This window comes from Dendrobates tinctorius, unplaced genomic scaffold (assembly GCF_039654945.1).
Source record: "Dendrobates tinctorius isolate UK_male_01 unplaced genomic scaffold, ASM3965494v1 ptg000301l, whole genome shotgun sequence".
Lineage (NCBI taxonomy): Eukaryota > Metazoa > Chordata > Amphibia > Anura > Dendrobatidae > Dendrobates > Dendrobates tinctorius.
The window spans coordinates 1,231,770-1,250,581 of record NW_027361968.1 but is presented as its reverse complement, the minus strand read 5'-3'; the positions used below and the strand labels follow the sequence as shown (position 1 = coordinate 1,250,581).

Below are 18,812 nucleotides of genomic sequence, written 5' to 3'. Positions count from 1 at the left end.
CTCCATCCCATAGTCCAGTGCCCATATACCCATCACACATCCTCCATCCCATAGTCCCGTGCCCATATGCCCATCATACATAAACGCCATCCCATAGTCCCGTGCCCATATGCCCATCACACATCCTCCATCCCATAGTCCCGTGCCCATATACCCATCATACATATTCTCCATCCCATAGTCCCGTGCCCATATGCTCATCATACATCCTCCATCCCATAGTCCCGTGCCCATATGCCCATCATGCATATCCGCCTTCCCATAGTCCCGTGCCCATATTCCCATCATACATATCCTCCATCCCATAGTCCAGTGCCCATATGCCCATCATACATATCCGCCATCCCATTGTCCCGTGCCCATATACCCATCACACATCTTCCATCCCATAGTCCCGTGCCCATATACATATCCGCCATCCCATAGGCCCGTGCCCATATACCCATCATACATGTCCTTCATCTCATAGTCCCGTGCCCATATACCCATCATACATATCCGCCATCCCATAGTCCAGTGCCCATATACCCATCATACATGTCCTCCATCTCATAGTCCCGTGCCCATATACCCATCATACATATCCGCCATCCCATAGTCCAGTGCCCATATACCCATCACACATCCCTCATCTCATAGTCCCGTGCCCATATACCCATCATACATATCCTACATCCCATAGTCCCGTGCCCATATACCCATCATACATCCTCCATCCCATAGTCCCGTGCCCATATACATATCCGCCATCCCATAGGCCCGTGCCCATATACCCATCATACATCCTCCATCCCATAGTCCCGTGCCCATATACATATCCGCCATCCCATAGGCCCGTGCCCATATACCCATCATACATATCCTTCATCCCATAGTCCCATGCCCATATACCCATCATACATATCCTCCATCCCATAGTCCCGTGCCCATATACCCATCATACATATCTTCCATCCCATAGTCCAGTGCCCATATACCCATCATACATATCCTAAATCCCATAGGCCCGTGCCCATATACATATCCGCCATCCCATAGGCCCGTGCCCATATACCCATCATACATATCCTTCATCCCATAGTCCAGTGCCCATATACCCATCATACATATCTGCCATCCCATAGTCCAGTGCCTATATACCCATCATACATATCTGCCATCCCATAGTCCCATGCCCATATACCCATCATACATATCTTCCATCCCATAGTCCCGTGCCCATATACCCATCATACATATCTTCCATCCCATAGTCCCGTGCCCATATACCCATCATACATATCCGCCATCCCATAGTCCCGTGCCCATATACATATCCGCCATCCCATAGTCCAGTGCCCATATACCCATCACACATCCCTCATCTCATAGTCCCGTGCCCATATACCCATCATACATATCCGCCATCCCATAGTCCAGTGCCTATATACCCATCATACATATCTGCCATCCCATAGTCCCATGCCCATATACCCATCATACATATCTTCCATCCCATAGTCCCGTGCCCATATACCCATCATACATATCTTCCATCCCATAGTCCCGTGCCCATATACCCATCATACATATCCGCCATCCCATAGTCCCGTGCCCATATACATATCCGCCATCCCATAGTCCAGTGCCCATATACCCATCACACATCCCTCATCTCATAGTCCCGTGCCCATATACCCATCATACATATCCTCCATCCCATAGTCCCGTGCCCATATACCCATCATACATATCCGCCATCCCATAGTCCCGTGCCCATATACCCATCATACATCCTCCATCCCATAGTCCCGTGCCCATATACATATCCGCCATCCCATAGGCCCGTGCCCATATATCCATCATACATATCCTTCATCCCATAGTCCCATGCCCATATACCCATCATACATATCCTCCATCCCATAGTCCCGTGCCCATATACCCATCATACATATCTTCCATCCCATAGTCCAGTGCCCATATACCCATCATACATATCCTAAATCCCATAGGCCCGTGCCCATATACATATCCGCCATCCCATAGGCCCGTGCCCATATACCCATCATACATATCCTTCATCCCATAGTCCTGTGCCCATATACCCATCATACATATCCGCCATCCCATAGGCCCGTGCCCGTATACATATCCGCCATCCCATAGGCCCGTGCCCATATACCCATCATACATATCCTTCATCCCATTGTCCAGTGCCCATATACCCATCATACATATCTGCCATCCCATAGTCCAGTGCCCATATACCCATCATACATATCCTCCATTCCATAGTCCCGTGCCCATATACCCATCATACATATCTGCCATCCCATAGTCCCATGCCCATATACCCATCATACATATCTTCCATCCCATAGTCCCGTGCCCATATACCCATCATACATATCCTCCATCCCATAGTCCCGTGCCCATATACCCATCATACATATCTGCCATCCCATAGTCCAGTGCCCATATACCCATCATACATATCCTCCATTCCATAGTCCCATGCCCATATACCCATCATACATATATTCCATCCCATAGTCCCATGCCCATATACCCATCATACATATCTGCCATCCCATAGTCCCGTGCCCATATACCCATCATACATATCCTCCATTCCATAGTCCCGTGCCCATATACCCATCATACATATCCTCCATTCCATAGTCCCGTGCCCATATACCCATCATACATATCGTCCATCCCATAGTCCCATGCCCATATACCCTTCATACATATCGTCCATCCCATAGTCCCGTGCCCATATACCCATCATACATATCCTCCATTCCATAGTCCCGTGCCCATATACCCATCATACATATATTCCATCCCATAGTCCCATGCCCATATACCCATCATACATATCTGCCATCCCATAGTCCCATGCCCATATACCCATCATACATATCCTCCATTCCATAGTCTCATGCCCATATACCCATCATACATATATTCCATCCCATAGTCCCATGCCCATATACCCATCATACATATCTGCCATCCCATAGTCCCGTGCCCATATACCCATCATACATATATTCCATCCCTTAGTCCCATGCCCATATACCCATCATACATATCTGCCATCCCATAGTCCCGTGCCCATATACCCATCATACATATCCTCCATTCCATAGTCCCATGCCCATATACCCATCATACATATATTCCATCCCATAGTCCCATGCCCATATACCCATCATACATATCTGCCATCCCATAGTCCCGTGCCCATATACCCATCATACATATCCTCCATTCCATAGTCCCGTGCCCATATACCCATCATACATATCGTCCATCCCATAGTCCCATGCCCATATACCCATCACACATATCCTCCATCCCATAGTCCCGTGCCCATATACCCATCATACATATCCTCCATTCCATAGTCCCGTGCCCATATACCCATCATACATATCCTCCATTCCATAGTCCCGTGCCCATATACCCATCATACATATCGTCCATCCCATAGTCCCGTGCCCATATACCCTTCATACATATCGTCCATCCCATAGTCCCGTGCCCATATACCCATCATACATATCCTCCATCCCATAGTCCCATGCCCATATACCCATCATACATATATTCCATCCCATAGTCCCATGCCCATATACCCATCATACATATCTGCCATCCCATAGTCCCGTGCCCATATACCCATCATACATATCCTCCATTCCATAGTCCCGTGCCCATATACCCATCATACATATCCTCCATTCCATAGTCCCGTGCCCATATACCCATCATACATATCGTCCATCCCATAGTCCCGTGCCCATATACCCTTCATACATATCGTCCATCCCATAGTCCCGTGCCCATATACCCATCATACATATCCTCCATCCCATAGTCCCGTGCCCATATACCCATCATACATATCTGCCATCCCATAGTCCCATGCCCATATACCCATCATACATATCCGCCATCCCATAGTCCCGTGCCCATATACCCATCATACATATCCTCCATTCCATAGTCCCATGCCCAGATACCCATCACACATCCCTCATCCCATAGTCAACCATTATGACATCATAATGAGCGGCGGGGCTTGCAACCTATGATGACATCAGCGTCGCCATTGCAACCATTATGACATCATAATGAGGGGCGGGGCTTGATATGCATACACTGCTTCCCCATTATGCAAATAGGGGCATTATGACATCATAATGAGGGGCGGGGCTTGACGCGCATACACTTTTTCCCCAGTATGTAGATAGGGGCAAAATTGTTGGGTGAATTGGAACACGCGGGGTTAAAATTTCACCTCACAACATAGCTTAGGACGCTCTCGGGGTCCAGACGTGTGACTGTGCCAAATTTTATGGCTGTAGCTGCGATGGTGCGGATGCCTATCCCGGACATACACACACACACACTTTGAGCTTTATATATTAGATATATAAAGCTGAGTGTATAGCCCCGCCCACTCCGCATAGCCACATTCACTATAATATCCCACATCATCCCGTCAGCCAGAGCCACCGGACTACTACCACTAATATCCCACATCATCCCATCAGCCAGAGCCACCGGACTACTACCACTAATATCCCACATCATCCCATCAGCCAGAGCCACCGGACTACTACCTCTAATATCCCACATCATCCCATCAGCCAGAACCACCGGACTACTACCACTAATATCCCACATCATCCCGTCAGCCAGAGCCACCGGACTACTACCACTAATATCCCACATCATCCCGTCAGCCAGAGCCACCGGACTGCTACCCCTAATATCCCACATCATCCCATCAGCCAGAGCCACTGGACTACTACCCCTAATATCCCACATCATCCCGTCAGCCAGAGCCACCGGACTACTACCACTAATATCCCACATCATCCCGTCAGCTAGAGCCACTGGACTACTACCCCTAATATCCCACATCATCCCGTCAGCCAGAGCCACCGGACTACTACCACTAATATCCCACATCATCCCATCAGCCAGAGCCACCGGACTACTACCCCTAATATCCCACATCATCCCGTCAGCCAGAGCCACCGGACTACTACCCCTAATATCCCACATCTTCCCGTCAGCCAGAGCCACCGGACTACTACCCCTAATATCTCACATCATCCCATCAGCCAGAGCCACCGGACTACTACCCCTAATATCCCACATCATCCCGTCAGCCAGAGCCACCGGACTGCTACCCCTAATATCCCACATCATCCCGTCAGCCAGAGCCACCGGACTGCTACCCCTAATATCCCACATCATCCCATCAGCCAGAGCCACCGGACTGCTACCCCTAATATCCCACATCATCCCGTCAGCCAGAGCCACCGGACTGCTACCCCTAATATCCCACATCATCCCGTCAGCCAGAGCCACCGGACTGCTACCCCTAATATCCCACATCATCCCGTCAGCCAGAGCCACCGGACTACTACCCCTAATATCCCACATCATCCCGTCAGCCAGAGCCACCGGACTACTACCCCTAATATCCCACATCATCCCGTCAGCCAGAGCCACCGGACTACTACCCCTAATATCCCACATCATCCCGTCAGCCAGAGCCACCGGACTACTACCCCTAATATCCCACATCATCCCGTCAGCCAGAGCCACCGGACTACTACCCCTAATATCCCACATCATCCCATCAGCCAGAGTCACTGGACAACTACCACTAATATCCCACATCATCCCGTCAGCCAGAGCCACCGGACTACTACCCCTAATATCCCACATCATCCCGTCAGCCAGAGCTACCGGACTACTACCCCTAATATCCCACATCATCCCATCAGCCAGAGCCACCGGACTACTACCCCTAATATCCCACATCATCCCATCAGCCAGAGTCACTGGACAACTACCCCTAATATCCCACATCATCCCATCAGCCAGAGTCACTGGACAACTACCACTAATATCCCACATCATCCCGTCAGCCAGAGCCACCGGACTACTACCCCTAATATCCCACATCATCCCGTCAGCCAGAGCTACCGGACTACTACCCCTAATATCCCACATCATCCCATCAGCCAGAGTCACTGGACAACTACCCCTAATATCCCACATCATCCCATCAGCCAGAGTCACTGGACAACTACCACTAATATCCCACATCATCCCGTCAGCCAGAGCCACCGGACTACTACCCCTAATATCCCACATCATCCCGTCAGCCAGAGCTACCGGACTACTACCCCTAATATCCCACATCATCCCATCAGCCAGAGTCACTGGACAACTACCACTAATATCCCACATCATCCCGTCAGCCAGAGCCACCGGACTACTACCCCTAATATCCCACATCATCCCGTCAGCCAGAGCTACCGGACTACTACCCCTAATATCCCACATCATCCCGTCAGCCAGAGCCACCGGACTACTACCCCTAATATCCCACATCATCCCGTCAGCCAGAGCTACCGGACTACTACCCCTAATATCCCACATCATCCCGTCAGCCAGAGCTACCGGACTACTACCCCTAATATCCCACATCATCCCGTCAGCCAGAGCTACCGGACTACTACCCCTAATCCCCTAATATCCCACATCATCCCGTCAGCCTGGTGTCAGAACCAGAGCGCTGAGTGGAACGGTCCTAACTTCCATACCGGGGATTCCTTTAAAAGAACCCTGGGGTCAGAATCAGAGCGCTGAGGGATTTGCCCTAACTTCCGTACAGGAGATCCCTTTAAGAGAGCCTGGCGTCAGTACCAGAGCATTTGAAGGCAATTGTCCTGACTTCCATACCGGGGATCCCTTTAAGAGAGGCATGGGATCAGAACCAAAGCACTGGATGGATTTGCCCTGCCTTACATACTGGAGATCCCTTTAAGAAAGGCCTGAGGTCAGTACCAAAGCGCAGAGTGGATTTGCCCTAACTTGCATACCTATGATCGCTTTAAGAGACCCTAGAGTCAGAACCACAGAGCTGAGTGGAACGGTCTTAACTTCCTTACCGGGGATCCCTTTAAGAGAGGCCTGGGGTCAAACCCAAAGCACTGGATGGATTTGCCCTGACTTCCATACTGGGGATCCCTTTAAGACTGAAGATGTGCCTATGGGATGGAGGATGTGTGATGGGTATATGGGCACCGCAGGGGGTGATTCATTTCTGTCATGTGCTCTCTGCTCCTTTCTGAGGGGCAGACAATGGCTAGGAGCTTATGTTTCCGGGGATGCTAGATTTCTCCCACCATATCAGTGTCTGCTGAGGTGGGAAAACTTGCTCATAGCAACCAATCACAGCTCAGCTTCTTTTGAACAGCTCTGGTGAAATGAGAGATGCTTAGTGATTGGTTGGTTACAAAGAAATCTGTTGCTCATAGCTACCAATCACAGCTCAGCTTCTTTTGAACAGCTCTGGTGAAATGAAAGATGTTTCGTGATTGGTTGGTGATACACACACACACACACACACACACACACACACACACACATAGATTCAGTTTTATATATAGAGATATGAGTCATATATGTTGTTGGTGGACTTGCATATAATAGCATGAATAGTGAAGGAAACTGTAGATTAATAATAGACAAACTTAGTTTTGTAGAACTTTAAATTATCACTTATTTGATAAACTTCATGCTTCAGATGATGATGGCTTCTGGTATTGGCTAGGATGTAATATCTAATCAGAAGGATATTAGTGCGCATTAAGGTGGGATTGTAAAGAAAACAATCGTGCTACATTGTAGGTAACAAAAGTGAGAACAAAGAAGAAGCCATGTTTCTGGTGGCATTATTCTGGATTTGGAATTTAGTATGAGTGAATCCCCAACTGGTCTGAGACATTCTACACATAAGGTTTATAAGAGACCATGAGGTCAACGTGGTGGAAATGAAAACTCTAGAGAAGGTAGGAAGAAAGAACCCAGGATGGCAGACATTATTCTGTATGCTACATCTTGAATGGATGTCTACCACATAATTATAAGCTGATGTGTGCTTTTTCCGGAAGACTTCACAATTCAAAACCAAAATATCAGAGAACAGAACGCAATTGAACCAAGTCCTGATGTAAGAATGATGTGGAGCAGGTAAGACGAGAGACTCCTCTTCAGCCAAGCTAAGCCGCCGTGACCCCACGTGGTGACATCTGTGCATTAATAGATACTGAGCAAAGCCGTCAGCCAAAAACTGTAATGATTAAGGACATGACCATCGCTATAATGCAGAGAGGAATGATTCATACTTTAACAACAATTGAAACCAAAAAAATATAGTGTGCGCCTTGGTGAAGACGACTTTATCAGATAGGCCCAGAGAGAGGACATTTGTCACATTTTTCCGATATACAGAATTAGTATTTACATGTTTAAGGCGATGCCCACCACTAGAGATGAGCGACTCTGCCTTTTTTAGGGTCGAGTCGGATTTCATGAAACCCGACTTTCTCAAAAGTCGAGTCGAACGAAATCGGCCGACTATCGGGAAAAGTCGGGAAACACGAAACCCAATGCAAGTCAATGGGGAGAAAAGTCGGCAGTGAGTGGAGGACTGTAAACACACCTGGCATGAATTTTAACCCCAGAGGCGGCAAAATCCCTCTCTCTCTCCCTCTCTCTCCCTCTCTCTCCCGGAAAGTTCTGATGAAGGAAGGTGCATAAATTGTTTATTCTAGAGCAACGCATTTCGAGAATGGTATGTTCTCTTAACATGTCAAAGAGACCGGCCGCTATTCCCGCCCAGACAGCTATAACCATAGAAATGGATAAGACTTAGAAAAAAGCCGCTCGGCACCGCTAGTGCCGCTGCCAGGTTATGCTCTGGGACTCATGCTGCGTTTTTAGGCTTTACACCATGATCTCGGGTGCTCGTGTCCAGAAGTTACAGTGAATTAGATCCGGTATCAAGAAAGAAAGACTGTAGCACTCACCGATCTAAATGAAAGGTCCACTTTATTTGAAAACAATTAAAACTTCTTGGCCGGGAGGCTGAAAGGGAGAGTGAGCACGCACCGACGATGGCCGTTTCACGCCAAATAGCACTTCCACCGGAACTGACAAGGAAAGAGCTCGGCCAACTATGGAGGCAGTCCCTACATAGCAATGTATATATGCTATTTTTGTCACTTCTAAGATGAAGAGAAATTATTGTTCTGCACTGACCTGAAGCCAACATTGTATGTGTCATTCTCCACCTGGACGTTCCTGACTCTACTGGCAGCGCACTGTACTCCGGTTCTTCACTTACACTTCATGTTGGGCTCTTTTGGTGGACTTTGTCTATAGAGTAATGGAGGTTTGTGTCAGCCCTACCATACACCTACACTAAGTACGGACAAGGACAGTTACACATATTCCTGTACACTAGAAACACAAAACACGTCCTAGCGCTCTATCCAATTATGTGTCCAATCTATGGCTGACGTGAGTGAAGGTAGAACATGCAGATTTCATGTAGGAGGTATACAAAATGTGTTTAGTTAGTTCTTACTCAACTTTGCAAACCAGGAAAATTAGAAACTAAATGAAACATCAGACTATAATGTACAGCACTATTGTACTAAACGAATGTATAAAAATTCAGGTATTCCATTTTTTTTCTCTAGTCACTAGTGGAAACCCGAGACTGACTCTTCCTATTGTTACATCTGTAACTTTTGGTAAAAGCACAGGATCTTCACCATGATTTGCCTTCTTAGCTTCGGGTTGGAAAAGATAATGACGAGAGACTCTGCTGCTGGAAATGACTTAAATACCAACCAGCTGACCACTATGCGATAATCTTCAGGATTGGGGTTTAGTGAAAAAAGCAAAATTTCACTTATACAGAATATGATGGAGATTGTAAGGAACAACCACATGGTTCTTATGGCATTAACATGAGCCTGTACTTTGGTTTGGGACAATCCAGATTCCTTCTGCCTCATCTTCCACAGATGTCTCATAAGTGAAGAGTTGGTAACTATAATAGAGGCCAAGATAAGTAGAAATGGAGCATAACATCCCACAAATGACACACTTTGTATGTATAAAGGCTGAACATGGACAGTGCAATTGATAGATTTGGAATCAAGGCTGCTGTTCACAGAAGATTGTGGACTGACTTGCACAGTTGCCATCCAAATGGAGGGAAGACTAGTCAGGAAACATCCGGTTGCCGACAGGAGAAGAAGATGCGGTAGATACATTGAGATGTTCCTCTTTGTCCAGGCGAAGAATGGTTGTTTGAAGGTAGAGATGGTGATGCAGTAATAGATACAGAGCCAGGCGGTGAGCCAGAAGGTGAAGTATGTAAGAGTCAGTGTGCCCACCGTGATTGGGCCATAGAACTCCCTAATACACAGTAAATAGAAATAGAGCTTAGATAATAGACCTTGTAATGTGAGCAAACACTGGAACACAACGTTCACAACCCCTATGACGAGGTGGATTACATCAGAAGGATTTAACTTCTGTCCAGTCCTCAGACTGTTGACACCAGCCACCAAGATGAATAAACTCAGAATGTATGCCAAGACAGTTTCTAAGGTGACAAAGATTATCATGAAGATCCATCCTGCACTCAGCATTGTGAACCTCCCGTGGACGAGGCTTTGTTTGAACCAGTAATGTGTTGAGTGAAGTTAATATTTGATGTACGAGTTATGCAAAAAGTGTTTAGAATGAGGTTATTTTTACCCAGTGTTTTGCAAATCAGGAGTTTGCATCTTGTTTTCATCCAAATGATGTTGCAGAGTGTAACGCAGTGTAATGGTTACATTTAAATCAGTCTGAACGCAACGTCTCTTTTCTTGCTTTTGTATAATAGGCCTTTCAGCTAGTATTCACTTTCTGGTTGTGCACGGCCCTCTGAGGAAGCCCATGCGAGACGCGCGTTGGGGCTGTCAGTCTTGTGTCTTATTAAGATCCACATGGGTAAGACTCAAGTTTACATTTTAGGCTGCTCAGCTGTCATTTTGAGGCTCAGTTTAGCCTTTTACTACATATCAATAGCTATACTGAGTCTGACACTTGTCCTGGTATAGTGACTCTTTGACCTTTTAATGGTACTCGTGCACATCCGTAACTATAGACACAAATGTTATGTTTCTTGTTCAGGGACATCTTGTTTTTTATGTCATTATGGCTTTTACTGATTTTTGTCAAAAACATCATAATAACAAGACTTTTGTACAGTACTTAGACACTTCTGCCTCCGTATTTCTCAGTATTCATGTGGGGTAAACCAGGTCTTGATGTTTCAAACAAATCCAGGCAATTTAAAATGCATTCGATGCAATGAGTGAACACTAATGAGTGATTCCAGTGTATGTAAAGTGGTTCTGTCACCTGGTGGAAAGCATGGTGACTCCTTTTTAAAAAGATGTTGTAACTTCTTTTCTAAGAGTGCAGTCACAACAGACTCCGGTGACACAGAGGTCCTCACTCTTTACTTTTTAGTCACTGGATGGCAATGTGCTTGTTGGTTACAGAATCTCACAGTAGGCAACAATCTTGACTAGAAATAGTTGGCTGGTATGACAATAACTATCAAGAAATCATGACCCTTTACTTGTTCTTGAAACCTTTGGCTGGCGCTCTCTTTAGCAGGACTCTTCACTCTGACACTATCATTGTCTCACAATGAGGTGCAGCTCGCACAGTCGGTACAGGTCACAGATCCTTCTCATGGTCACCTCTCATGGCAACAGTGAACTATGATAATTATGGGTAATAAAAGGTGTAAGAATCATCAAAGACATTGTGGATACTCCTATCATTACCCAGTTCAACTCTAAGTCCCAAATCCTTAAAATAAAAATTGTAAAACGTCATTGGGACATATTAAAGGATGATAAAACTATAGGTGATAAACTACCGTTATACCCAAAGTTCATATATAAAAAAGCATGTAACTTGGGGAATCTCATTGTTCCATCCCTTCAGGAAAACCACGTAAAAAGAGACCTTACCTCACCCTTCAGTCTGTCTAAATAACTTAGAGGGCTTTTTTACATGTAAAAAATGCAAAATGTGTCTAATCTTACACACGAAAACACACATCACTATTAATAAAGGGGACAGAAAATATAAAATCCATGATTTCATTACCTGTACCACCACAGGAGTAATATATGCTATTAATGCCCGACAGCAAACTATATGTTGGTCGCATGAAAAGACATATGAATGAACATCTCCATTGTCATGGTCCTGTCAGCGCCAGCGTGCAGCCACCGCTGAGCAAGGACTCACACTGCAGAGGGGCTCGAGGTCAGACACGGCCGGATAGTTCAAGCAAACAGGACCTGGAGAAGCTAAAGTCAGTGAGCAGTGAAGGACCTACGGTCATGTGACCACAAGGGAGCGGGGCTTAGCGTCCTGCTGTCAGATAGGCAGAACACTAATACAGGAATTCTCAAAGTCAAACAAACCGAGTCATACACAGAGATAACAATAAAGTACCTGGGATGAGACAGAACGGATAGTCGGGGACAGGCAGTGGTCAAAGCCAAACAGACATAGAAGGTACCAAGCAGAATCCAACAAGCAGTATCCAGAAAACAGACCGAGTCATACACAAAGTATCAGATAACCAAGAACACAGCACAAACACACTCAGGGGTCACCACACTATGCCAAGGGCGAAAGTATAACGGACGGGGGAGGGGAGCGTCCAGAGGCTATAAGAAGCCTCTCCCAGAACCAGGGAGAGGCCACAATCAAAGCCCCAGCTGTGCAGGTAAGCCTGCACCGGGATCACAACCTTTAACCCCAGAAATGCCAGTCATCAGCACTGGTTCCAGACATTAACCCCACGTGTGCGAGTAAAACCCGCACTGAGATCATGACATCCATAATATAAAGAAAAAATATGAAGGTCCCCTTTGTCAAAACATACAATATCATGGGGGTTCCACACAAGGCTCAAAGGTAATGGGCATACAAATTGTCCATAAACTCACGTGACCACCCATGTCATGAAGGTCCTGCATCATGTGACCACCCACGTCATGAAGGTCCTGCGTTAAGTGACAGCCTGCGTCACAAAGGTCCTGTGTCATGTGATGGCCCACATCATGAAGGTCCTGCATCAAGTTACTGCCCGCGTCACAAAGGTCCTGGATCAAATGACCACCCATGTCATGTAGGTCCTGCATCAAGTGACCACCCACGTCATGAAGGTCTGCATCATTTGACCACTAGCATCACGAAGGTCCTACATCAAGTGACCACCCACGTCATGAAGATCCTGCATCATGTGACCGCCTTTGTCATGAAGGTAATTCTACAGCGCAGACGCCATTGTACGCAGGCAGGATCTACGGTGCTCCCATGCACACGTCTACCCGTCCCTGCTTCTAAAGAATCGAGGAGGGAGAGGGAAAAGCAAATTTTATTTTAGTCTTAGTGACCAAATTTCTTTATTTCTTTTCAGTTTTTCATTATCACATTCTGTGAGCTTAAAATTAGAATTTGACAATGAAAAATTGAAAAGAAGTAAAGAAGTTTCTTCATTAAGACCAAAATATGCCAGATCGTCAAGAGGTTAATTGAAGCAGCAGGGTGCAAGTATTAACTTTAGTGACCACCACTAAATATGGACATTTTCTGGAGCCAGACATCATGCTTTTGATCAGTGGTCGGCCCTCAGTTATCATATATTAATCACCTATCCTGAGGATTTATGATCATTTTTGTAATGAAGTCCTGACAGCAGGTCAGAAATTATCAGAATTTGCTCTTATTTTATTTCAGCGGCTCTTCTGAGTAATTATTTTGGTTCTGTTTTACAGGGTAATTATGCAAAGACACACCCCAGAGGATCACGTGAGCTACGCCCACTTGATAAAGACTATAAAAAAGACCAAAAAAAGTCAATTTCTCTGGAAGTGTATGGTGAATTATACAACATAGATTAATCAGCGGAAAGGTGCAATAAAATAAGGACAAAATCTGGACACTTTTGACCTAATGAAAGAGGTAATTACCAACAAGGCTTTAATTTAAAAAGAGCAAGGGTCAATGATGGCAAATAACAGTGCCAAAAGGAATATGAAGTTTTCCTATTTAAGACCTTTAAGGCGTAATCTCAAGGAAATCCACAAATTAGGTGCAGAGATGAGACCGGTGGAGATGGCAGCATTCAAGACAAGATTACAAAGAGGCCGGTGGAGCAGCTGAGTGACTATTTGCTTTCAACTGGGCCTTCGTAAACTGTGTATGACCCATAAATGTCTCAGATGAGAAACTCCATGTAAGGTAGGAGACTTCTTCAGAACAACCTGCGATATCAGGAATGAGGAAGCGTCATCATGATCTGAGCGGCTTCTGTTGGGCGTGAATGCTCTAATTTTGGGCTGAGGGAACATTGCGTAAAAAGATGAATATATTTTCTCAGCGTATTATTCATGATAAGTTGAATCCATTGTACGGTAACGTGTTTAGATTGATATTAATTGTAAGAATTGGGTGAGGTCTGTAGAAGTCAATGCAAAGAACTGGAACAAAGTCAAAAAGATAAGAACAAAAAAGTGTCTCAGAAATGAACAGTCAAGGATAACTCGAGGTGATCACTTCTGAGCACGTCAATCGTCTAGGAACAAGCGTGGATTAAAGGACAAAACAATCCATCACATCAATGGGCCCATTCATACACTCTGTATTTCAACCCCTAAAACTGAGCCATCCATCACAGCTTTCAGGTCACTTTGTTTAGGCTTCAGCCATAACAGACTTATTATCGCCATGATACAGTGGCAATCAAAATTATTTACCCTCGATTTAAGATTGTTTTTTAACAAACTTTACACTTTTTCTGCTAGTATGATAAAAGGTTCATCTCTGGTCCGGTGTCAAATGCTGATATGTATATTAGAGACTCTGACGTTATACCTAAGGCACCTGTTCAGGATTATGGAAGGAAAAGTCCTGCGCCATTATAGAATGGGATCATTATACAAGTTATAGGGTGGTAGCAATAGGTGAAAAGTGGCTAGAAGCCAATAAATGGGGCACCACAGGATGGCAGTGTACAGGCAATTCATAAAATATACATAAGTAATACTTAATTTATTTGCATTGATCTATGGTAGGAACATCTACTTAACGCAAATACTGGCCTTAATTACATAATAAAGTGTCACATGCAAAATGTATAAAGACCAAGGTATCAGCAGTCATCAGACAACATGGTTCAGGTATAAACAGTACAATTATAGGAAACAAAGCTAAACTAGACATTGTACCCGAGCCAAGCGATGGTGCCACTTCCTCTACGCGCGTTTCAGCAGGCATACCTTCTTCCTGGGGAGTCTCCGCAGGCATGCCCACCGATTGTACACCAAAAACATGCGTAGAGGAAGTGGCACCATCGCTTGGCTCAGGTACAGTGTCTAGTTTAGCTTTGTCTCCTATATTTGTACTGTTTATAGCTGAACCATGTTGTCTAATGACTGCTGATACCTTGGTCTTTATATGTTTTGCACGTAGCACTTTATTACGCAGTTAAGACCAGTACTTGCTTTAAATGGATATTTTTACCAGGTTTCAATGCGAATAAACTAAGTAGTATTTATGTATATTTTATGGTTTACCTGCCTACGCGTGGTGCCCCATTTATTGGTTTCTAGCCACTATTCACCTATTGCTACCTCCCACCCTATAACTTATATTTTGAATGTTCATAAAGATTACTATTACTACATGTGATTTGTCTCCAGACATTAGGTTCTGGCAGCGTTCCTATTAGCCTATAACTTATGGGTAATTGCCTACAGGTCACTGATATTTTGAGCTTTGGGTGCTGCACTGTTATTCTTGACAGCCCAACAACGATTTTCTAAGGGGTTCAAGTCAGATCATTCCAGAAATCTTTCCAGGATTTTTTTCTGAAAACGAGCTTTGGTGGACTTTGGGGTATACTTGTAAGCAGAACCTGAGTCATGCCCATCTGTTGGACATGCTGTAGGGAAGAGGTCATAATCCTACTCATCTACCATTATCTGATCAGCCTGCTTAATTTTTCTTCCACCTCTCTCAGATTAGATATGACAGACATAGAAGATCTGCGTGGAGCAGATCAGAGGGAGGTGTTGGTTACAGAGTGGAGAAGTAGCAGATGTGTGAGATTAGGGTGACAATGGAAGATTGAACCCTGGTTCCCACTCATTGTATCAGAGATCTCCAACAATATGTGCAAGAATTCTATAAAAAGTGCATCCATATCATCAGTGCCCACAATATCTACTCTTATTCATCTGAAGATAGGACAAGTCACAACATGGTAGAGCTTGCAACATGATATTGATGCCGGACAAAAAAATCCAATCAAGCAGACTTAGGTAGAAACCTTTTCACTAGTCTTTTATGTTAACATGAACAATCCATAAATTTAGGACACATCCCAGCAATCCGGCAGTCATACTTACTGATAGCTTTACTTCTAAGAGAAAAAGAGGATCCATGATGTCCATTCTCCAGGGAGGTCCACCTGCTGTGGCAAAGGTATCGGGCAAAGTCATCACTTGTGCATCGTGCATGTAGATGCAAATACAGTAGTTTGATTTGGTTTCCCATGGAAACATCTGCTTTGCATCAACTCTTACTAGAAGGAGGAATAACTTGTAGCTTGTCCATGATGAATTATTTCATCTACCATGAGATCCCCTCAATCAATAACTAATCTTTCCTGAAGATGTGTGAGGAATATTATCAAAAATCTGTCTGGTGACCACACGGGGTGATCTAGTGAGCAGGACAATATATCAGCCAGGTCATTTTCATGAAGAGCTTTTAACAAGCAGCATCAGAAAAACATTCCACATTTACCAGGTAACAAGGCAACTGATCGAGAGACCATTCAATGTTAAGGGTTTCCAAGGTTTTGCCCTCATATTCTGATATTTGCTTCTCATTTTTTTTCTAATTGGTTGATGTTCTTTTCAATTTTTCTCTTGTCTCTCCGTAGTCAGAACTCTAAGCCTTGCAGAGAATGTCCAGTCGATAACTTTTGAAGATAGTTACTGCTGTATCAACAGCCAGAATACACAGTAAATGCTCAATTTAATGATCCGAAGAGAGAAGGAACCTGTAACCTAAAAATATCGAAAAAAAATTTATTTTAATTTTACATTTCTAATATAAATTCTGTTTTGAAAACTTCCACTTATCCCTTAATCAGTCATTACGTCCCCTTTACATTTAGGTCTCATCCTCCTTGTTCCCTCTTTTCTTATCAAAGAGCCTAGAAAGAAGAGTCCTCCTAAACTTGACGCTGCTTTGGATGATGATGATGGCTTCTGGTACCGGGTAGGATATGACAATAAACCATAAGATCAGTGCTATGTAGTCAGGAACACTCGATGGGATGCTAAAGAAAAAAATTTGTACTACACTGGAAATAACCAAAATGAGGAGGAAGAGGACCATGGTTCTGGTAGCATTAATCTGGGTTTGGAATTTAGAACGAGTGAATCCCCAATTGTTCTGATACATTCTCCGCATGTGATTAATAAGAGACCATGAGGTCAACATGGTGGAGACAAGAGCTATAAGCAAGGGTAAGAACAAGCCCAGGATGGCAGACATTATTCTGTATGCTACATTGTGAATGAATGTCCACCGCATGACTGAGATTTGATGTGTGCTGTTCCCGGAAGACTCTACGAAGCAAAACCAAAATACCGGACAGCTTATGGCAACTGAGCCAAGTGCAGACACAAGAAGGACGTGGAGCAGGTAAGACAAGAGGCTCCTCTTTAGCAAAGCTAAAACACGGTGACTCCACGTGGTGATGTTGGAGAAGTAGTAGACACAGAGCAAAGCCGTCAGCCAAAAACTGTAGATGATTAAAGACATGAAGATCATAATAATGGAAAGAAGAAACTCTTGCTTGAAAAACAAATGAGGCCAAAAAAAACCTATTATATTTTGTCCATTCATTGACACATGCAGAGAAACGTGAACCAGAGCCTTGGTGAAGAGGATTTTATCCGATGGACCCATAGAGAGGCCATTGTTCAGGTTTCCTATATAAACAAGCAGGATGTACAGGTTTAAGGCTATGCCCACCACATATTCAATGGTTAGAGCTGTCAGGCCGACCAGTTCTGCAGAAGCCATAACACCAAGAGGTCTCTGTCTCACACAAGTGAGGAGTCAATTATTAGACTGGACAGATGCAAATATCCATCGACCTTCAGTTACACATTTACATGACTACATCATACACTCAAACAAAGCGAGTGAGACGACAACGACCCATGCAGCCATTCACGGGTCAATATTGTAATTCCGCTAAATCACTAGGACGTGCAGAAAGTTATTGATAAAAACTGAACCTTTTTGCACCAGAGATCATTAATGTTAACCCATTTACCCCGAGGGTGGTTGGCCCGTTAATGACCAGCCCAATTTTTACAAATCTGACCACTGTCCCTTTATGAAGTAATAACTCTGGAACGCTTCAACGGATCCCACTGACTCTGAGAATGTTTTTTCGTAACATATTGTGCTTCATGTTAGTGATACAATTTCTTTGATATGACTTACATTTATTTGTGAAAAAAATAGGAATTTGGTGAAAATTTAGTAAATTTTTGAATTCTTATGCCCTTAAATCTGAGTGTTATGTCAGACAAACTAGTTAATAAATAACATTTCCCACATGTCTACTTTACACCAGCACAATTGTGGAACCAATTGTTTTTTCATTAGGAAGTTATAAAGGTTAAAAGTTGACCAGCCATTTTTTTTCTTTAAAATTTACAAAACCATTTTTTTAGGGACCACTTCAAATGTGAAATCACTTTGAGGGGCCTAAATGACAGAAATACCCAAAAGTGACACCATTCTAAAAACTGCACCCCTCA

At 44.4% G+C, this 18,812-nt stretch overlaps 2 protein-coding genes and 1 long non-coding RNA gene across 3 annotated transcripts in view; 1 reads left to right on the top strand and 2 right to left on the bottom strand.

Annotated features, from left to right (window-relative positions):
• LOC141073464 (uncharacterized) overlaps positions 1-14,787 on the top strand; it is a 30,995-nt gene extending 16,208 nt beyond the window's left edge. Inside the window, exon 2 of the long non-coding RNA XR_012226964.1 lies at positions 13,737-14,787. This is a non-coding gene — a long non-coding RNA (uncharacterized lncRNA). The remainder of the gene's footprint in view (positions 1-13,736) is intronic.
• LOC141073463 (taste receptor type 2 member 40-like) lies at positions 9,580-10,589 on the bottom strand. Its single transcript, XM_073560695.1, has one exon. The coding sequence runs from the start codon at positions 10,527-10,529 to the stop codon at positions 9,603-9,605; it is 927 nt and encodes a 308-aa protein (XP_073416796.1). The 5' UTR covers positions 10,530-10,589; the 3' UTR covers positions 9,580-9,602.
• Positions 14,788-17,031: 2,244 nt separating the features above from the next.
• On the bottom strand, positions 17,032-18,545 carry LOC141073462 (taste receptor type 2 member 40-like). The gene has a single exon (XM_073560694.1). It carries the CDS (start codon positions 18,061-18,063, stop codon positions 17,143-17,145), a length of 921 nt encoding a protein of 306 aa, XP_073416795.1. The 5' UTR covers positions 18,064-18,545; the 3' UTR covers positions 17,032-17,142.
• Between the last annotated feature and the right edge of the window lie 267 nt (positions 18,546-18,812).